Source organism: Mustela putorius, unplaced genomic scaffold (assembly GCF_011764305.1).
Source record: "Mustela putorius furo isolate JIRA1106 unplaced genomic scaffold, ASM1176430v1.1 tig00003911_pilon_pilon_pilon, whole genome shotgun sequence".
Classification (NCBI taxonomy): Eukaryota; Metazoa; Chordata; class Mammalia; order Carnivora; family Mustelidae; genus Mustela; species Mustela putorius.
This window is the reverse complement of record NW_025422058.1, coordinates 3266778-3286526: the sequence shown is the minus strand read 5'-3', so window position 1 is coordinate 3286526 and position 19749 is coordinate 3266778. Positions and strand designations below refer to the sequence as shown.

At 45.2% G+C, this 19749-nt stretch overlaps 1 protein-coding gene across 2 annotated transcripts; it reads right to left on the bottom strand.

Annotated features, from left to right (window-relative positions):
* Positions 1-210: 210 nt before the first annotated feature.
* On the bottom strand, positions 211-19291 carry CSRP2 (cysteine and glycine rich protein 2). 2 transcript variants are annotated; one of them, XM_004752364.3, is made up of 6 exons: positions 19180-19291; positions 8149-8261; positions 5359-5527; positions 2067-2196; positions 1302-1395; positions 211-518 (listed from the first exon to the last, which is right to left on the bottom strand). In XM_004752364.3, the coding sequence occupies exons 2-6, from the start codon at positions 8258-8260 to the stop codon at positions 442-444; spliced, it is 582 nt and encodes a 193-aa protein (XP_004752421.1). In that variant the 5' UTR covers position 8261; positions 19180-19291; the 3' UTR covers positions 211-441. The 2 variants fall into 2 exon arrangements, with proteins under 2 accessions (XP_004752421.1, XP_004752420.1); XM_004752363.3 differs by lacking the exon at positions 19180-19291 and adding an exon at positions 18709-18845.
* Positions 19292-19749: the final 458 nt, after the last annotated feature.

Here is a 19749-nt window from a genome sequence, read left to right as displayed (position 1 = left end):
GCAACCCTCACTCTTGAGGCACACTTGCCAGGTTAAAAGAGATCTTTTCTAACAGCCGTGTTGTAGACATTAGCCTCATAAGTCAACTGTGTAATGGGGTGGACTCTCTTTAACCACTAGTGTGCAGGTAGGTACCTAAAATGACTTTCTGCTATCTGAAATCACAGCAGCTTCTACAAAAGGTTACCTGAGAGTCCGTGAACAACCAAATCAAGCTGAAGTTTTATTTAAAATGTAAAAGAAACAATTCTTGACAATGCTAATGAATAAAGCAGAAGGATACAGTGCTCTCTTCCTACTAGTCAGCCAGCCTGTCCATGTATGGGACAATAGACAGTACTTAGGTGCTGGCAGAATTTCACAGTAGTTTAGTGTTAGATGATCTGTGCCTAAATGATGTCGGAATTCTCAGTGTGTGATCTCGGTTCTGAGTTTACACTTTCACTGAGCATGAACAAGGGCTCCTGCTCCTTGGCCATATCCAAATCCCTTGGGCCCGAAGTTCTTTGCATAGCATCCTATGAAAGAAAAGGGAGAATTAGTGGAAAACCATCACGCTTTGCCAGCACTGCTTTAAGACCCATGAAAGAACAAATCCTTAGAAGTTAAAAAAAAGTTTGGCATGTCCAAAAGAGTTCATTTAAGATCTAAAATGAGTGATGTAGAGGTGTCTGGGTAGCTTATTTGGTTAAGCGGCTGCCTTTGGCTCAGGTCATGATCTTGGTCCTGATTATCAAGCCCCACGTGAGGCTCCCTGCCCAGTGGGGAGTGTGTTTCTCCCTCTCCCTCTGCTGCTCCCCTTGCTTGTGTTCTCTCGCTCAAGCTCCCTCTCAAATAAATAAAATCTTTAAAATAAAACAATGAGCGATGTAGTGCGTATCTTACCGCTAGCTACAAAGGCAGGTCCAAACAGTCTGATTCCACAGTACTCAGCTCACGGTCCCACTTGAGTTACAAGCATAAAAATCAGGCCGGGCAAGTGACACACTTATCTATTACCTTCATATATTCATATGCTTTGCTGAACATGTAAATTGGAAAGAAGACTCTTTAGAGTGAGGTTTTTTTGCGTCCTATTTGTTGGAGAATTTGAAATGACCAGAACTTGATTGTATCATCTCCAATTGTTCTGTGGTTCTCTGTTCCTTGTAAGCATCTCTAGAGCCTTTATTTTTAAATAGCCAGTGGCAATCCCACCCTTCCGCACCGTCACAGGTTTTTTATAATGCTGGTGGCATTTCCTGAACCAATAACCGGTGTGGGATATTCAGACGGACAGTAGTAACAGAAATTAATTGTACCTTTACAATAGATTTCACCTTCTTTCTCAGTCAGAGTTGTGGATTCAAGACTCTTGCCACACTTGGCACACCGGAAACAGTTTTTGTGCCAGGGCTGGAAGAGACAACCGAGTAAGTGTGAGAGGTTGGTTTCTTACAGTAGTTTAGATGCTGCAGCAAGTGGCTCGCAAAGATCAAGCCAGCTCAAGCCCCTGATTGCTGTGGTTCAACTCCAACAAAAAGCCTGGAACGGGGGGCCTCCCCGGACCTCCATTCTTGGTCACCTGCAAAAGGCAGGGGTTCAGTCTTCATTCACAGAAGACATGGCTATGTCCCCACGAGTGCTCTCAGACCTTGCCACGAGCACAGCCTGCTCCTTCAGACACTCCCTCTTTGGTGGCTGAGAACAGCTGCAGCTCCAAGAGGTGACGTGGTTAAGGAACTGTCTCAAATGCACACAACAAACGAGCAATGTTCCTGACACTGGCTTCCCACTACCTGGAATAACCTGCGGAGTCCAGGTTTGTTAGCTGTCTGCCTTTTCAGTTAACCTTCAGGAGCAGCCCTTATGAAAACAAGTTTCTTTCCAACACAGATGTGATCTAACAAGTTAAGGGCATCACTTCAAAAAGTTAACGACTCAGATGGAAATCTAAGAAAAATGAATCCAAGGCATATATTTATTTATACAAAAGACAGAGTACCTGAAGGGGATGGGAAGGGGAAAAGGGAGAAAGGGAGCGGAGAGGAGTCCCTCCCAGCTAGCAACTCAAGACAGAACTTTACCTTTCCAGCTCCAATGATCTTCTCAGCAGCATACACGGAATCCCCACATCTGGAACACTTCTCAGCTCCTCCGTATTTCTGAGCAAATTTAGAAGTGTTTGGATTTGTTGTAGGCCTGTGGGGTTGAGCACTTGTAGAAAGGGGAAAAAAATTAGGCAAGATTTAAAAAATTGGGCAAGATTTACCGAAGGCCCCTGCTAAGCCCACAAGGCAGGTGCAGCCAGAAGCTGGGACTTCACTGCTAAACTGTCCCACAGCCAGCAGCCTTCACTGAACTGACAGCAAAGAAAGGAGGACTGAATCTCAAGTGCCAGCCAGCTGGTACTTCAACCTACTTATGGACCCATTACAGCCCCCAAAGACAGATGAGCCCCCAAACTTAAACATCTGAGTCTAAGAATTTATTGAATCCTCAGTGCTTGCCTGTTCACCAAACAATTATGCTTTGCTTTATAAAACCTACAGTGGGCATATTTTTACCCCATATTCATATTACTCTTCACTGGAATCCACCACTGGAATCACAGCTAGTTTTTGTTTTGTTTTGTTTTGTTTTGTTTTATCATAGTTTGAAAAATCACTGTTAACCTAACCAGTTAAAAGTTTCTGCAAACAGGTCAGTAGACTTAGTCATTACAAAAGTTAAGCGTGATTTACAGATTAATTTCCTAGTATATCTTAAGTAGGGGAAAGTGTGAACAAACTGCTTTCTTCATGGAAAAATATTTCAGAAAGTTTGCTTATTACTGTATGTTTACTTTTTCTCTGGATAGTTATTTCTGTCACTTGTTTACAGTCACTGGGTAAACTTTTTTTCCTCGCTTTCTGTAATGATTTCCCCCTTCAGTATGTCGGTGTAGCTACTCTGCAGAACACTGCTGTGGGCTCTTGAGATTTAAAGAGACCCCCTCAAATCTCACACATCACTTGAGCAGGTAAGAGGACAGCAACAGCTCAGCAAATGATGCAAGTGTCCCATTTTTTCCTACTGGAAAAACAGGTGTTTCTTTTTTCTTCCTGACCTATAGTTTAAGTTACATACATACTTAAAATAAAATGTTAATTTAGAAATACTCCCTTTTCATCAAACAATGTATTCAAACTCTTCACCTGTTTTCCATTTGTTCACCTCCAATGTATCCATGTTTGGGCCATTGTCACGGTTTGCTACCCTTCCATTTGATGGTTTCACACACAGCATCTTTTTAAATCCTCTTGGCTATGGCCACTGGAAATTTTATTTTGAGCAGCAAATACCAGTGCATTACTGACTCACAGTATTGGTATTTTTGTCACTAAGATATGCACATTTTTTTTTTTAAATCTTTACAACCTACTGTATATAGTTCCTTTTAAGAGTGATCTTTAAAGGTGTATTCACAGTGATTTCCAACATTTGGAGTTAGGAGTTTCCCTGGAAAAATTTCCAGTACATTCTGTTAATAAGAACTTAATGGAGATCATCTCCTCTCTCCCTGCTAATGACATCACAGGGTGTGGATAACTTAACCTCATGACAAATAAAGAAGCAGGGGCTCAGAGAAACAGTAAATTGGGGAGTCTGAACTGAAAAAAGCAGTTGTGCCTCAACGAAATGTTCCTGCCCACACGGCGCCGTCTCCCCAGGAGATCCCTGTGAAGATATATGGTCCCCATACATTATCTTTACCATGTCCCACAGGCTGCTCCAGACCACAGTTGCTCCCAGAATTCAGTCACTGAGAGGCTTCTGGAAAAGGAAGTCTCTACATCTGGTCCTAGTATGTGGCCAACTAAGATGGGGAAGAGGCAAGGGCCCTGATCGACAGGCCAGTACAAAGGGCTTGTCAATTACTAGAGAAATGGAGAAGCAGGAGGAGGTCAAGAGGAGGGTCCACTGGTCTTTGTGACTTTAAAACTATGGCCACAATCACTGACTGACTTTCGGGATTATGGATGAATTTGGTTTTGTTTGGGGAAAGGGATATAGATGTATGTGTTTCAAAAGATCTGAAATAAAATCTTAGAAAACAAGAATGGATTTTAACAAACTGGAGTAGAAGAGCGGAACAAGAACAATGAACTTCAACAAAGACTAAGGTAAGCTGGGCTCCCACACGTAATGGCACGCAGTGTTGAATGAGTCCGCCCTTGTACAGCTGGTGCACAACAAGACACCATGGCTCCGAAACTGAGTGTGGAAAAAACCCAAAGAACAGACAGGTAGGCCTCAGTGCAGTAGGAGCACAGGTGTGGGAGCCAAATGGACGTGGAGTCAAATCCTGGCTGTGTCACTTACCTGTGGGACCTGAACCTTCCTGTCCTGTCTATAATAAAATACAAAGTACTAAACTCATAGTTACTGTAAGGAATATATAAAATGAACATAAATGTTCAGCAGACAATAGACACAAATTATTTCAGGCACACCATAATACACTGTGTTTAAGATTGTAAGATTGGGTGTTACACTGGGTTGATTTCCAGGCTCTATGATTAACTAGCAATGTGACCAGAGGCAAGTCACTTAATTTTCATTGTCTAAATTTGCTGAGTAAGATGGGAAACCCTATTTCGTTGGGTTGTGAGGATTATATGCAGTAACATGTTAATACTGCAGAGTGGCCAGCTCCCAGGGCATGACTAATGGTCTTGTCCAACAAAAGGCTATCTTATTGGAGTATTACCCAGTTTTGCCCTCTTCAGTATAAAATGGATGTGAAAAATACGAAGTTCAAATGATGGATTTATAGGGTTAAAATAGGAATTAAGAGGAAATTCCAAATGAAAAAAACTAAGTGAAGTTGAGCAGTTACACCTTGCTATTTTGGTACCGGGAGCTTTTAAAATTTAATCCTGCTCTCTCAATCAAAAACAGGAAATAATTTCCATTTTTAAGTAAGAATTTGCAGGAGAAAAATAATTGCTTGGTGCTTATTGCTATTCTTACATGGAAGGAGTGACTGAGGACTTTTCACTGACTGCTTCATTGCACCTGAGAAATGTGTCTTATGATTCAGATACTACATTTTGGTATCATTTGCTTTCATGACATATGGTCTCCAGAAACACTGTGAGATGGAAGTAAATACAAACCATGGGCTTTTGAGAACATAACTCCATGATACATGGGAGGCGGGTACAAAATCAAGCCTAGAAATCACTGGAATAATCAATGAGAATTTTGCTGGGTCCCAGACTGTCCATTTCAAGCTTAAAGAACAGTCATTTGTTTATACTAGAAAACTGGAATAATTTTTTGTGCTTATTTTAAGCTAAACGTCTGAAGGTAAGAAACAAGGTCCTAACTTACCTCTCTGGCTTGATGCCCAGCCTTTCACCGCGGTCCATGTTGAGCGTGCCAGCGCCCTGGCCATAACCGTAGCCCTTGGGCCCATATTTCTTTCCGTAGCAGGATTTGCAGTAGATCTCCTCATCGTGAATTGCCACTGTTGTGCTATCTAAATTTTTCCTGCAAACCACTGAGGGGGAGTAAGTTAGACTTTTGGAACCATGCCAGAGATGCCTTTTTCCTTAGAGCAATGGTGGTCCTGACATGTGGTCTACAAGGTATAGGCTCTCTCACATTCCTTTTCTCCGGCAGTTTTCCAAACACCAGAGATGGCATCTGGACTGGGTCAGCTACAGCTGAGGACGATCTGCCTCTCTCCATGGATGGGACCGTTGTTTCAGAAACATACCAGAATTTTTTAACATCCTGAAGCCTCAGACTTTTCTACAGGCTTGGCCTCTCTGGCAGGAGGGAGAGAAGTTTCAGAGATGGCTATAATTACATGAACAAAGGGAACACAACACTTTGCTCCCAACCCTCAACAGTCTTTTCCCACCTCTTCCTCCTAGTATTGCAAAATCACAACCTAACAAAGAACAAAAGGGTGGCTGAGTGCCTTGTGGGAGTTGGCTCTACAGCCCTCTCCCCCAAAGAGCACCCCCCCATAAAAATGAATTAAATCCAGAATGGTGGTTTTCATCACGAGTCTAGATGGGAAAAAGTATTACTGTTTCATCTCGTCACCAGCTTCTCCAGCAGTGATGAGTATGTCTGAAAATCATAAAGTGGTCTGCAGTCTGCATTTGTATTTCCCTTCTGTCCCCAAGGAGAACGCATTCTTTCTTGATGGTTTTCTTGCCACAAGACATTTCCACGTATCCCACTTCATAAAACTGCCAAATGTCATCATGTTTTACCCAGACATTATTTCACTTTCTAAAACTTCACTAAAGCTTGAGAAAAAGGGAAACTGTGAGGGAACTTGCTGGTAGCCCAGCTGGGCAGCTGGAGATCCAAGATGAGTGGACAAGGAGATTGGTTCCCTCCTGTTGCAAAGGGTGTTGGGCGGGGGCAGGCAGGGAATGCGAGGAGGAAGGAAGGACAGAAAGACGGCAGGGAGAGGCGACTGGCTGGCAGAAAGCAGTTAAAATTGCAACGTTTCTGTTAAGACTGTTGTCTTTTCAGAATGACATCATCTACTCTGGAACCTTGCTTGTTGAGTATCAGGCACTGAGATACATTTGCTGGAAGACACCATTCACCCAAAACCACACATTGCTGAAGAACAAACACCCTTAACAGAATACACAGAAATACGAAACGGTTTCAAAGACCACATATCTCTTAACCAAAGCAAGTTCACGGATACTACTGTCTTACTATCCTTCCTTTTGTCCTCTCTCTTCTCTACAGTAAAATTCTTCTGGGTTTACATGCTCTTCTGAATTATATTCATAAGAGGCTTGAGTCAGCAGAGACCATCCTCGGTAGTAGTAAAATCGCCAGTAAAGATGCAGATATTAATAAACAGTGACTTTGTGACAGTAGAGACACTTTCACAGCTTAAAGCAGATGAAACTAAGAACAGTTTCTAAAGTATCTGTATTTCTTCTTTGTTCACATACTCTTGGTTTCAAAGCTGTTGAAAAATAGATTCTTTAAAAAAAAGAAAAAGTAACTTCTAAGAGAAAAAATGCTTAAAGCAGACCTGAGATGTGGTACCTATTATGGGGGCGTACACAGTAAATACAGGTTATATTTTTATTCTTTGTAACCACGACTTTCTGTTGTGTCTAGTTGCCCGCCGAACAGCTACACTATAAAAAGGTCCCAACATGCTGAATGCTGGTGCCTCGAGGGAAAAGGACAATTAATCCCACTTACTATGTGCAGTTTCTAGCAATAATTCCCACTGAGCAGGACTACAGATGTGTCTGCACGTATGGGTGGGTTCGTCACATTAACAAATCCCCCATCAAAGAAAACTGTGTCCTTTGAGTCCGAAGACGACTAACAAAGCTTTCTGCAGCGGCTTCTCTCCTGCTTGCAGCTGAGAGTGCAGCAGTCACGAGAGGGGGTGTGCAGGGCGAGGGGCCGGGTCTCATCCTGTCTCTCTCACTGTCCCTGAGGTGCTGTCTTCGGAGGGAACAGGCGTGTGCTTCACGCCCTACTTCCTGTTCTAGCAGACACTGACCGTTTTCCAGCCAGAAACCGTAAGAATCCCCAGCTTACTTTGATGGGATTTTCATACCCTACGTTCCTTTCCCTCAATTAGGGTGTCAATAACCAGAAATGACTCTGAATTTTCACTAGCAGAGAAGTTGGGAATTTCACTCTTGTTAGACACTGGATTTCAACGAATCGTGTGCCAAGAAGCCAACCAAGGGCTTTTTCAAAGAGAAGGGGCCCCGCTGGGAGGAGAAAGCTGGGGTGGAAGAGGAGCCACCCGCGCACTCCGCAATCAGAGCCCAGCCCTTACCGTGTGCCAGAAACTGGGCCCAGTACCAGACGATAAACAACACTGAGCTCCTCGCTGAGCCCGGGAGACCGCAGGGAGAACGAGGAAAATACAGTAAGGGCTCAGTGGAGGGTAAGAGCGGTGAGGACACAGCCAGGCCATGTGTGGTGGGTCACCCGGGCCATCCTTGCCGCCATGCTGGGCCCTCATGCTGTCCAGGACACAGCAAAACCCACTGACACTTCTGAGATAATCTTTGTTAACATCACCACAATGTCTCTCCTTAAATAGTAAATGGAGGCTTTTTAGGACATGTGGGTCCCGTCAGAGGTCGAGCACCGGGAGCTACTTACTGCACAGAAAGCAGCAGCGGTGGAAGCTTCTCCCGTCGCACTGCACCTCTTCCGCGTGGTACACGGTCCTCCCACAGGCCCCGCACTTGTTGCCACCTCCCCAGACGGGCATCCTGAAGGAAAGAAGGATGCGAGAGAATGTCCCCACGCTCTATGAGACGTCTGACAAGCTCTGGGGGAAACCGCTCTAACCACATCTTGAGAGGCCCGCGTTCACCCCAAATCACCTCCTATAACCGCAGCTCTTTCATTAGCAAACTCGGGCTTGTGGGGCACACGCTGTTTTCCTGCAGGACAAAGGAGGGGCATTCAGAAAGTTACAGGTCGCCGGGCACAACCCAGACTAGGCCACCAGTGTCCCGGGAGTTAAGAAGGACAGTGGGAGTGGGACAGCCACTCTTCTCAGTGATGGGTTCTGAAAACTCCGCTGAAGAACACTTGGGAGAGGTTCTTGTTACACGTGGCATTGCCACCAGATTCTTAACATGCACCAAACACAAGCTGCGACTCTTTGGAGAGAGAAGACAGTGCTGAGTCGCTGTGCAAGAACGAGTTCTGTATTTGTCCGCTGGAGTTATGCAGAATTACAGCATTGATAATTGGGTTTGTGACTTTACAACAGTATGTGTGGAGCCTTGCTGTAACCACAACAAACAGCCCTCCAGATGGAGGACTTAGGTTTCTCTGCTTCACCCCAGCCCAACCAGGGGTTGTTTGCCCCTCTTTAATAGGCCTGTCAGTCCGTGCAGAACACGCTACCGAGTTCCCTCCCCGGCAAAGGGAACCATCTGCCGAGTGCATCTGAGCTCCATGGCCTGCCTTCATGGGAGAGCTCCAGGTCTGAATCCTGCTATCTTGCTAGGATGTGGGGCTAGTGTGCCCTCATCTCCCTCCTCCATAAACCAGCCCACCCGGCCGCTGTTTAAAATGCCCACTTGGACAAGACCAGCACAGTCGGCTGCCCCTGTGCTACAGAAAGTTGTCCTTCAAGGGTGATGCGTTTGTGAGCCCTGCCCTGGGTGGTGTCTAAACACACAGTGAAAGAATCCCTTTCTTCCGCACCATCATTTCCAGGCTTCCCTTCAGTCAGTGGTGTTTGCAGCCCTTGGTGGTGAAGTGTCCTTGGATGAGATGCGCGCCTCTCTAGGAAACAGCTGGATGAGAAACAGAGACCTCCTTCCTAACTCGGCCGTGGCTGGCTAAATAAGGGAAGAGGAGGGCTGCAACGTAATCCACGGAGGAATCTTCCGTTCTTAAAAAGGAAGGTGGTAAATTCCCATCCTCCATCCCATCCGACAGTGTTTAAATGATCCAGAACCCAGTGACTCCCTGAACACAGAGATGAGGCCTTTCCACAAGCAAGTTGTAAAGAATCAGTCATTGTGTTGGCCACATTTCTGAGCATACGGTGTTCTCTCGACCCTCTTCTGGTCACACCTTCCCCCAGGTTTTCTCCGGGGAAGCAACCATCTCTTTCTTGGTCCGTGCACTTTAGAGAAGTATTTACTAAAACGTGGTATCCTGGCGGTGGTCCACCACGCCTGGTGGCAAGTCAAGATGAAACTCAGGGGAGGGACGCCTGGGTGGCTCAGCTGGTTAAGCAGCTGCCTTCGGCTCAGGTCATGATCCCAGCGTCCTGGGATCGAGTCCCACATCGGGCTCCTAGCTCAGTGGGGAGCCTGCTTCTCCCTCTGCCTCTGCCTGCCATTCTGTCTGCCTGTGCTTGCTCTCTCCCCCCATCTCTCTCTGATAAATAAATAAAATTTTAAAAAATAAATAAATAAATAATAATAATAATAATAATAATAAAAATAAAGAAAGAAACTCAGGGGAGAATTTAGAATCTTTGAACAGTTTTATGCCCCAACAATAAAAGCATGATCAGTGCACTCATCTTGTTCAACAGCAGAGAATCAACCCGTACTTGGAAATTAAAACAAAAGAACGAACCATCCTCTACCAGACAGTTTGAGAAACACTGGTTAAAGGGTACTGACTGCCCTCAACTCCAGGGCTGGGCATGTGACTTGGTCACGGCAATTAGGTCACTGCAGCCCCTACCCCCCATCACAGTGACTGATGCAGGAATGGGCACACAAGTCAGTGAGAATTAAACCCCGGGGCTTTGGTTTAGGACTGTGGGTGCAGGTGTGGAGCTGCAGTGGCTGTCTCACCACTACAACCAAAGAACCTAAGAATGAAGGCAGCACAGAAGAGAAGAGATGGAGAGACTGGGTTTCAACACTTTTTGGCTGTGTCTCGTCTTATCCTGGGCACTATGTGAGCCAATAAATTGCCTCTTCGAGTCGTTCAGAGACGGAGCTCCTGTTCCTTGAAACCAGCACATACAAAGAGACCTGACAGTTACGACTAGTTATCACTAAACTGCTGGTCTCAGCTTACAAAAGCCCCCTTGCTTATTCAGACAGGACATAGGTAACTGCAAGGGTCCACCAACATCACCGGCTACTGTGAAGGCATCCATAGAGGATCAACAGCTAGCAACAATGGAATAAATCTGCAAGCTTTCCTTTAGTAGTTGCATAGATCAGTTATTCCCTTCCCTGAAGAGAGGTGCTCCATTGTTTAACTCCACAGTGAAATTTGAGCCTGACTGTCTCAGCCACAAAGCCCTGGCTCCCTCAGCCTTCCCCTGGCTTGAGTCTGGAGTGCAATTAGAACACTGACTTTGCCCCATGGCTCCGCGTTACCAGAGTCCTGGAATGCTCATAGAGGCCACAGACATCTGCTGGAAGTACCCTCGTGATTCCAGAGGAAACCTAAAACCAAATCCAGGCCCCCAGATAATGACCTTACAATTCCTTAAAATTGGATCCCAAGCATCAACAGCCCAGCTGGGTTTTGAAATATTTTGTGACTGTTAAGGCATTTCTCGTATCAGAAAGTGTACTATTTAATATCAATGTGTATTTTACATTTTCACACCTATTTACTTTGGTGCTGTCACCAGGAAGGAACCAGATCTCCATCAAGACTAATGATCTCTTGGGTTATCTTTGAATAGCATTTAAAAGCACATTTTTCAAAAACAAACTCATTACTTTGTTATTCTCTATCAAACAGCAGTTTGGATTTTTACAAAGGGAAGATCCTTCCTTTCTTTATGTAATTCACAGTTACTTCAATTCACTTCTTGTAAGTCAAGTCTGATTTCTACTGCCCATACCACACAACCAAATGAGTCACTTTTCAGGAAATACCCATCAAAGTGCTACAACATTCAGCTTCTATGTTAAAAGCCTTTTCCCCTCCTGGATGGGGACCACATCTCTGTCTTCCCCATACCATCTCCCAGAGCAGTTGGCACATGTCAAAATAACTTCTGTTGTTTTAAAGAATTCCTCCTTTTTCAGCCTGTCTGTACAATTCCCAGTCCAGTCTTACGCTGATCAAGACAAAGGTAGCACTGGTCGTCTTCTCTTTGTCATATTTTTGGATTCTAAGTAAAATTTCCAAGTCGTTAACATTTTAAAAGTTCCATCCAATTTCAAGGCTTTCCTAAGGATTTCTGCATAAATAGAGCGTCCTCAAAAAGCTTCAGCTGGAGTTATACTTTATTTTTTATGCTGGATACGGAGTAGCTGGGTGTCCCTTACAGTATTCTCTATTTCGTGTATCTGAAGTATTTCAGAATGGAAAAAAGGGAGGGAGGGATGGAGGAAGATTGGTTGGTTTGGGTAGATTCGGGTTAATACCACTGTTAAAATGGCTGTGCAACCTTGGGCTTAGTTTTCTCATGTGTAAAACAGGGAAAGGTAGTTCTCTCCACCCAGCGGAGATATTGTGAAGATAAAAGAAAGCGAGCAAATGTGCTGGCAGACATCAAGTAACTGTGAGCTTGAAAATGGTGGTGGGGGGGGGGGGGTGTCTCATACCTTCCATCCTGCTGTAAGCACTCCAGTACAGAAACCCACTGCAGAAGGGCATAGCTCAGAGCCACAAACAGGGTAAAGAAAAAACTTAGGGGATTAGTCACTCCTATACCTTCTTTGGGGACATAAAAACACACTGCAAATACAACACTAGTTCCATTTGTGGGGCCTAGGAAATGAAGTTCAAATTTACACGTTGAGGGTGAACCCCAGTGGACTTTTCCTGAATTTGGCAGGAAGAAGTGTGATGATCTTCCATTTCTGTCACTGGGCACGGCTATGCGTAGAAAAGAATTCTAAAGCTTCGTGGTTCCTACAAGCCTTTGGCTGCACTACTCCACAACAGCTGACATTAATCACAGCAAACTGGATTTGCACTGAGCAATCTGGGCTGCATGCCTTCCCCTGATCCTATGCCTTAATTTACAGAATGGTAAGAGGAGAAATGAAATCTCACTTTACACATAGTGCGCGGAAGAGGCCAAACACAGGCTTATTCTCTGCTTCTCCGTCTGTTCTCTGTTTTTCAATGTCTTTGTGAAAGAGTTCTAACACTAGGATTTATCCACTGTGTTAGATTAAAAAACTTGGTTTACATCTGAACACCTATATCCAATTTCTCTTTGCTGCTTCTCCCCAGGCAAAGACACCACCCAAAATTTCGTAAGGCTTACCCCGGGAGAAAATTACTATCGTCCAAATCTGAGTCACCTTGTGGTAAAGTGACTTCATCCTCTCGATAACCAACAAGAGCGGCGCAATGGCCACATGCATCATTCTCACACCACCTGTTCTGCATTTAGCATCTTATTTTAGAATCTGTCTTGAATCCACCAGTCTAGAGTCTACATGTCGCCCCTTGCAGTGTGTTTCTGCTCTGATATTAGAGGTTTGGAGTGATTTCGTCTCTAAACCCGAATTCTAAATACTTCCAGAAGCTCTGACATTTTATTGCTACATACAGGGTTTTGCTATTACCTAGAATCTGGCTAGAATCCAATTTCTCGAAAGGGAGATTTACTATAAACCAGTTTCATCTTGAGACACACTTGGAGGGACCACTAGTGAAAGAATATGTACATTAAGGGGTGCCTGGGTGGCTCAGTGGGTTAAGGCCTCTGCCTTCAGCTCAGGTCATGGTCCCAGGGTCCTGGGATCGAGCCCCACATCTGGCTCTCTGCTCGGGAGGGAACCTGCTTCCCCTTCTCTCTCTGCCTCCCTCTCTGCCTACTTGTGATCTCTCTCTGTCAAATAAATAAAAAAATAAAAAATCTTAAAAAGAAAAAAAGAATATGTACATTAATTGCATTGTCCCGAATTACAATGATTTTTAATAGAGTTTGAGAGTGGTAGTTAATTGGAAATTAAGCATTACTCAATGCCCATTCTAAAAATGTTTCCTTCTACTTAACCAAACTATCTGGTTAGTCTACTTCCCTTATCTAAGTGAGTACTACTGAACTAAGGATAGACTTCATGTCTCAGTGATCAGCTTGTTTCATCCCGCTCCTACCAAAGCCACATCTTCAAGACAACTCAGCCTAAGGGTGAATTAAGAGCATGGATGTTGGAGTCAACAAAGTCTCATTTCCTTCATATGTAAGATGAGAATAAAGTGCCTTTCCTACAGAATTATTAAGATCATGAGATGAGAACATGCTTATAGGAGGCACTCAAAGTATGATGATATACTCAGTATACTCAAGGTAGGATGTTTTTTTATCAATCCTTACCTCCCACTCATCTCCTATAGCCACTACCTCATGATACCCCTGATCCCTCCCCATCAGGTGAATGGACTTTCTGTCCTCCCTCATCCAGCTAAACCCTAACTTCTTTTCTGTATCACAAGTAATGCTTCTAGGGTAAGGGCAGCTAATAAACAATGTACAATGCTTTCCCGTAAGAAGATTTCACTGAGTGTATTCATCCAGCATTTCATATCCTGGGTTAGAACTGAGGCTGACATGGTTGGTTATAAGGAGGGGCCTGTTCCTCGGGGGGTTCTGCTTGCGTGGTAGAACGAGGGAAACCAATAATGACGCTACCGTAGAACCTGTGACACAGAGTTACAGAGAAAGGGATTCGGAACATCTGCATGGTCTACTTGTATAGCGATGTCAGAAACCATTTCATTTTGTAGATTTACTGATAGTGGGCTCCTGGAACCGTGTGTGAAAAGACTCTGAAGTTCCGTCAAGATTCTGCACTGAAGATGGCTGTGATTACACATGTCTGCTATGGGAACTGCGGTGCACATGCCAGCTTTAAGACCTTCCTGGTGTAAGAGAAAGAGTGCGGAACTTAGATAAAAGGTTGAAACTCAGTCAGCAGCTCTGTTATCTTGGCCAAATTCCTTAACCTCAACTTCCTCCACTATACCTTGGAACCTTGGAAACGGATGACAACACTCTCTCATCGCGTGGTTGGAGGATTTAATAAGATAACGTTTGTGAAGTACCTGATAGAGAGCTTGTACTCCACAAATGCCGGCTTCCTTTGCCTTCAGCAGCACTGTGGGGCCTGAATCTGGCTACAGAAGTTCAGGTGTTAGGTGACCTGCTGAGGTAACTGACCTCCAAACACACCAGTCTGGGCTCCAGAACCACAAGCTGTCCCCCAAACTCCCAAATCTGATAGAAGGGTTGAGACCCTCTCAGATCACCTGAGAATGCTCGATCCTTGAGTTACCAAATTACTTGTACACAGGAATGCTCTCTTCTCTGACCAGTCTTCATGGCTCCAGCTACCACTGAGAAAGTGTCTTCTATGGGCCTGTCTCACACTCGAAGTGCTACTCTCAGCAAAAAAGCTCTCTAGCCCTCTTCTCTGTTGCCCAAAGTCTATCCTCACTACAGAGGAATCCCTCTTTCTTGTCAGTACGTTCTCCTATGTTTACCTCAGCCTCACCATTAAGTACTAATTCTATATCCTGTTTCCACTTTTGTCTTCAACCTGAGGTACAGCAAAATCCTTGACTCAGATTTGGATACTACCTGCCAAATGACATATTGCAATTAGAATGCAACTAGGCTACAAATTTGGTCACCATAACCCCCAGCATCTGCCACAGCAATCTACAATCTGCGCAAACTGCAAGATACTTAATTATTCAAATAATTTAATGTTATTATGGAGTCAGACCAGGGTTTATATGCCAAGACTACTGCTTATTTGCCAAATGATGTGACATTGGTTGTTTGATCTGCTAGTTTTCTCATTTTAAAAATGGAGATAATGCTTACTTATTTCATAAACCAGTTCTCAGATTAAACAATGTATGGAAAGCATTCAGAATAGTGCTTGCCACGTGGTAGGTAATAATAATTACAAGTACTTATATAAAATTTATTATATATGTTACTTATATGAAGTAGTTTACTTCTTGTAACTTATTTAACCTTCATAATGACGAAGGGAGACATGATCATTATACCCATTTTATGGGTAGAGAAGCTGAGGTATAGAGACATCAAGTGGCTCGTAACTGTGACACCAAAACAAAATTACCAATTCAGTTTAAAAATCAATACCAATAAAATTCAAATAAGCTATAGAGTTTGTCTCACTGATGTTTTGCTAAAAGTAAACCACTGTTGGCAACACAAATACACAGTTCTGACTTCTCTGGTTTTGGCGCCGGTTCTTTTAAACTGGGCATTTCTTGTACTATGTGAGGATTCGAGTCTCTCTACACTTTTCTCTTTCAGAAGTACTGTGAAGCCACCAACAAACCTTTCTTCTAGGGAGCTGGGAAGCTATGCAGCTGTAACGTATTTATTACATGGCATCTAGCCTCTTTTTATTAGTGAAGGACAATTAGTAGTACCGTTGGCACAACGAGACAGTAAACAAAAAAGCAATGACCCTGATATCCTCTGCAAATGATTCACAAGGTACTTCCATTGGTTCTTCCCCTTGACTTACACCAAAACTAAAAATTTTTAACAATCAGAACTTGTGCCAGCTTCCTCCACAATCTAGTCTGAGAAAACTCCAACTCAGGGTTCTACAAGTGGGACCACAGTTTCCTTGAAATACTGGGGACTGGTGAACTTGGTACTATCGACTTTATTTTATGCACTTAAAAACATTTTGGAAGAGGGGGCGCCTGAGTGGCTCAGTGGGATTAAAGCCTCTGCCTTTGGCTCCAGTCATGATCCCAGGGTCCTGGGATCAAGCCCACATTGGGCTCTCTGCTCAGCAGGGAGCCTGCTTCCTCCTCTGTCTCTGCCTGCCTCTCTGCCTACTTGTGATCTCTCTCTGTCAAATAAATAAATAAAATCTTTAAAACACACACACACACACACACACACACACACACACATATTTTGGAAGAGGATTCAGACATTTCACCAAATGGCCAGAAGGTTTCACCACACAAAAACAGTTAAGAATTACCATTCTGGGTAATCAAGGCCCCAAGGGAGTCTAAAGATCCCCACCCAACAGAACTCCAGGGATGCCATGAAAATACCAGCCCAGGACAGGACACAGTGCCTGGAGGGAACCTGTGAGTATCCCCTCCAGGCAAGGCCAGTAGATACTGTTGAGTTGGCTTTCACTGAGAGCCACTTCCCCATATATTCAACAAAGTTCACAAGAGGGTCTAACGACAAGGAATCCTTCCCTGGCTGAGGTGGGCTTTGTTCAAGGATCAAGATCAACGTGCCTTATGACAATCCTCATGTATATGCTATTACATCCATTTTATAAGCTGGAAGTAACAGGTGAGAGAGTAAAGTTACTTGCCTGAGGTCATCAAACCAACGGCAGCGGGAGCTGCAAGAGACTTGGGGGACAGGTCAGTTCTGCCCTTTTCCCCAGGCAACGACCCCTCTCCTGCTAGGAAGCTTGCTCTCCCAGCTCATTTCATTTAACTCATCCTTGGCGGAGAAGAAAACTTAAAGGCCCACATCTCCATGGCCATTTAGTGGCAATGTTGAGGCCGAAGCTAAGTTTCTACAGCTCATTCATTTATTTCCATTCCCTCTATGCTATGCCAACATTATTGCTGTTTTAGTATAAAATACAATTTCCCACAAATCCAAGTTATTTGGCAATTTCATCAGACCTTTAATGAGTATTGCTTTCATCACAGTATTTAGTGTATCAGTATTTGTATCAATCAATATTTGAATACATTTGGAGGAATTCATTAAACATTTATGATCAAAACCTCAGATCAAATCTGCTAATGTTATCTATTGCCTGAGTCCAGTGAAATATTTGTCCCCCATAAGTCTTAACTCCTTCCTTTCTTCATTCAATTAACCAATACTGGCTCTGGTCCAGCTGTGTTTAAGGCACCCAGGCAAGTATACTGTGACTCTCAAAGACTGATGAAATGCAGATCCTGCCTCTTGTATTTTCACTCTAAAGGAGTGAAGAAAACTAGAATCCAGAGTAGAAAAACACAAATACTGATCACGTACCAGCAGCAGTCAACCTGAGACAAGAGAGAGTGAGGGAAGATCAGGGTGGACTTTATAAATTATAATCAGTTACGGTTTGGTATGAGGTTTTGAAATTACGTGATTCATTTCAAGAATCCATCACCCATCTCTTTCCTGAAAAATTATAGCCAAATTTGTGGTTGTCCTATTTGAATTCTTGGCATTTCGTAAGTAGAGCTTTAAAACAGGTTAATTAGGAAAGGACTAAAGGGACCAATTTTACTGCCTGAGTTAAAAGAAAACCCTACTACCCCAAATTTAAATATTTTCTATACTGAAATCACATATAAAGTGAAAATGTGCTTGTCTGCTGGCTGCAAATAAACCAGGTTAAACATTTTGGGCCACTACTTAAACAAATATCCTTCAACAAACGTCCGGGCTTGGGGAAGGGGGAGGAAGGTTGAGTGTCTCCCGGCTTAGATACCTCCTCCCCCAAGGGGCTGCCTACGTGGAGCTTTGGAACTCAGGATGTGACTTTCAGGACCTGTTGCTGAATTTCACAACCAAGCAATATGGCTTTCCTGTTTGTACCTGAATTGTAGAAAGTTCCGGAAAAAGCTAGGAGTGATCGACCTGATGTTTCACTGCTGTTCTTCAACATTTAAATTTCAGGGCTTGGTGGGCAGAGACCACCAAACAATGGGGATGCCAGAAGCTCCGTACCGCAGCAGAGGAAGGCGTCTGGACTCGCGGTCTGTGGAAGCCCCCACCTCACTCCCAGGACTCCCAACCAGCCCCTGGTAAGGTCGCCGTCTGCGCAGCACACTTCGGGCAGAGGGGACCCCGAGACTCGGATCCCGCCCTCCCCTTCGTGGAAAGAGAACCAGCTGCTGGAGGAGGCTGCCCAAAGCTACTAAAGGCGGATTAGCAGCAACGCGAAACTCTGGGTCCCGCCTCTCTCCCAGAGAAACCGGTCTGGAGCAACCCGCAGGAAGGTCACGCACTATTCTTTATCTGCCCTAAAGGCCCGGGATCCGACGACAGGGCGGGGGCAGCTGCGGGGAGTGGGGCAGGTGTGCGGAGGGGGTCCGTGGGAACCCGCACGCAGGGGTGAAGAGACTGGTGCAGGGGCGACAAGGGGAGCTCCGGAGGGGGATGTCAGAGGAGATGGGAGACGGCCGGTGGGACGTCCTGAGGACCCCGGGAGACTGTGTAACCTCTCCCCCCCACCCCGGGTAAGTGGAGGCACCCCTACCGCCCCTACTCACTCGAGTCGGAGGCAGACCACGCACCGCCGGCGGAAACCGCAGACCCAGGGCGAGAAAAGCGCGCGGGCAGTCGGGAACAGCCGCGGAGCGAGCGCCGCGCCCGCACCTTTTAAAGACTGCCTGGTGGGCGTGGCCTGTGGGTCCCGCCCCCGCCCCACCCCGCCCCGCCCGGCGGATTCCTGGACCCGCTCTGCAGGGCTGGGGGCGTCTAGCGTGGGGGCTGCTCGCGGCTTAGCTTCGGGCTGGAGACCCGGAGACAAAGGGCAGAATCCCGCCTCTTCCTGCTGTTTCCCGCCCGCCTGGCATCTTCCCACGTCCCTGGACCCTCCCGCCGGCCCTATTCCCTCTGCCTCCCCACGGGACCGGGCAGTTTCCAGAAGTGATTAGCAGCTAGGAAAGGAGGCTGCCTTAACCTACAGACACCCTGAGACTGTCCCGTCGGGGAAGAGCCCCCGCCGCCCTGAAACGTACCCTTCTCACCGCGGGCGCCAGTTCTCCCTCAAGAGGTAACAGCCCAAGGTCGAGGAGGCTCCCACAAGTAGAGAAAAGGCCAGATCGGGGCTTTCCGCCACCCTCTCCCTTGCCTTATCCTTATATGTACACTCAACGTGATTAACTTCCCCGGTGGAGAAATATTCTTGCTCCCATTTCCAGCTTCTGGGAATCCACAACCTTCCTGTTCTTAAAGAGCAAAATATCTCATCTAGACTAAATAAATGACGTTACGAAAACGCCTCATTCCCCAAGTGTTTTGAGGGCATGGCTGCACAGGCTGCTGGAGGGAAGTAACCGAAACCCAGCCAGAAACCAGGGCACCTAAGGGTCCAAGGATGCCAGTGACAACGCAGGGGGCCTCTTAGCTGAGCTGCAGGGTGACTTATGGTTTTAGATGGGAAAAAAATAAACAATACTGGCTCTATCCGGTTCACATTCTAGGCCTACTGATGACCTCTGTGCCAGAAGCCACGATCCCTAAGAATTGGTAAATGGGAGAAAGGGAAGCTGGAAAAAGGCTGTTACTGAGACTATTCCTCCATCCAC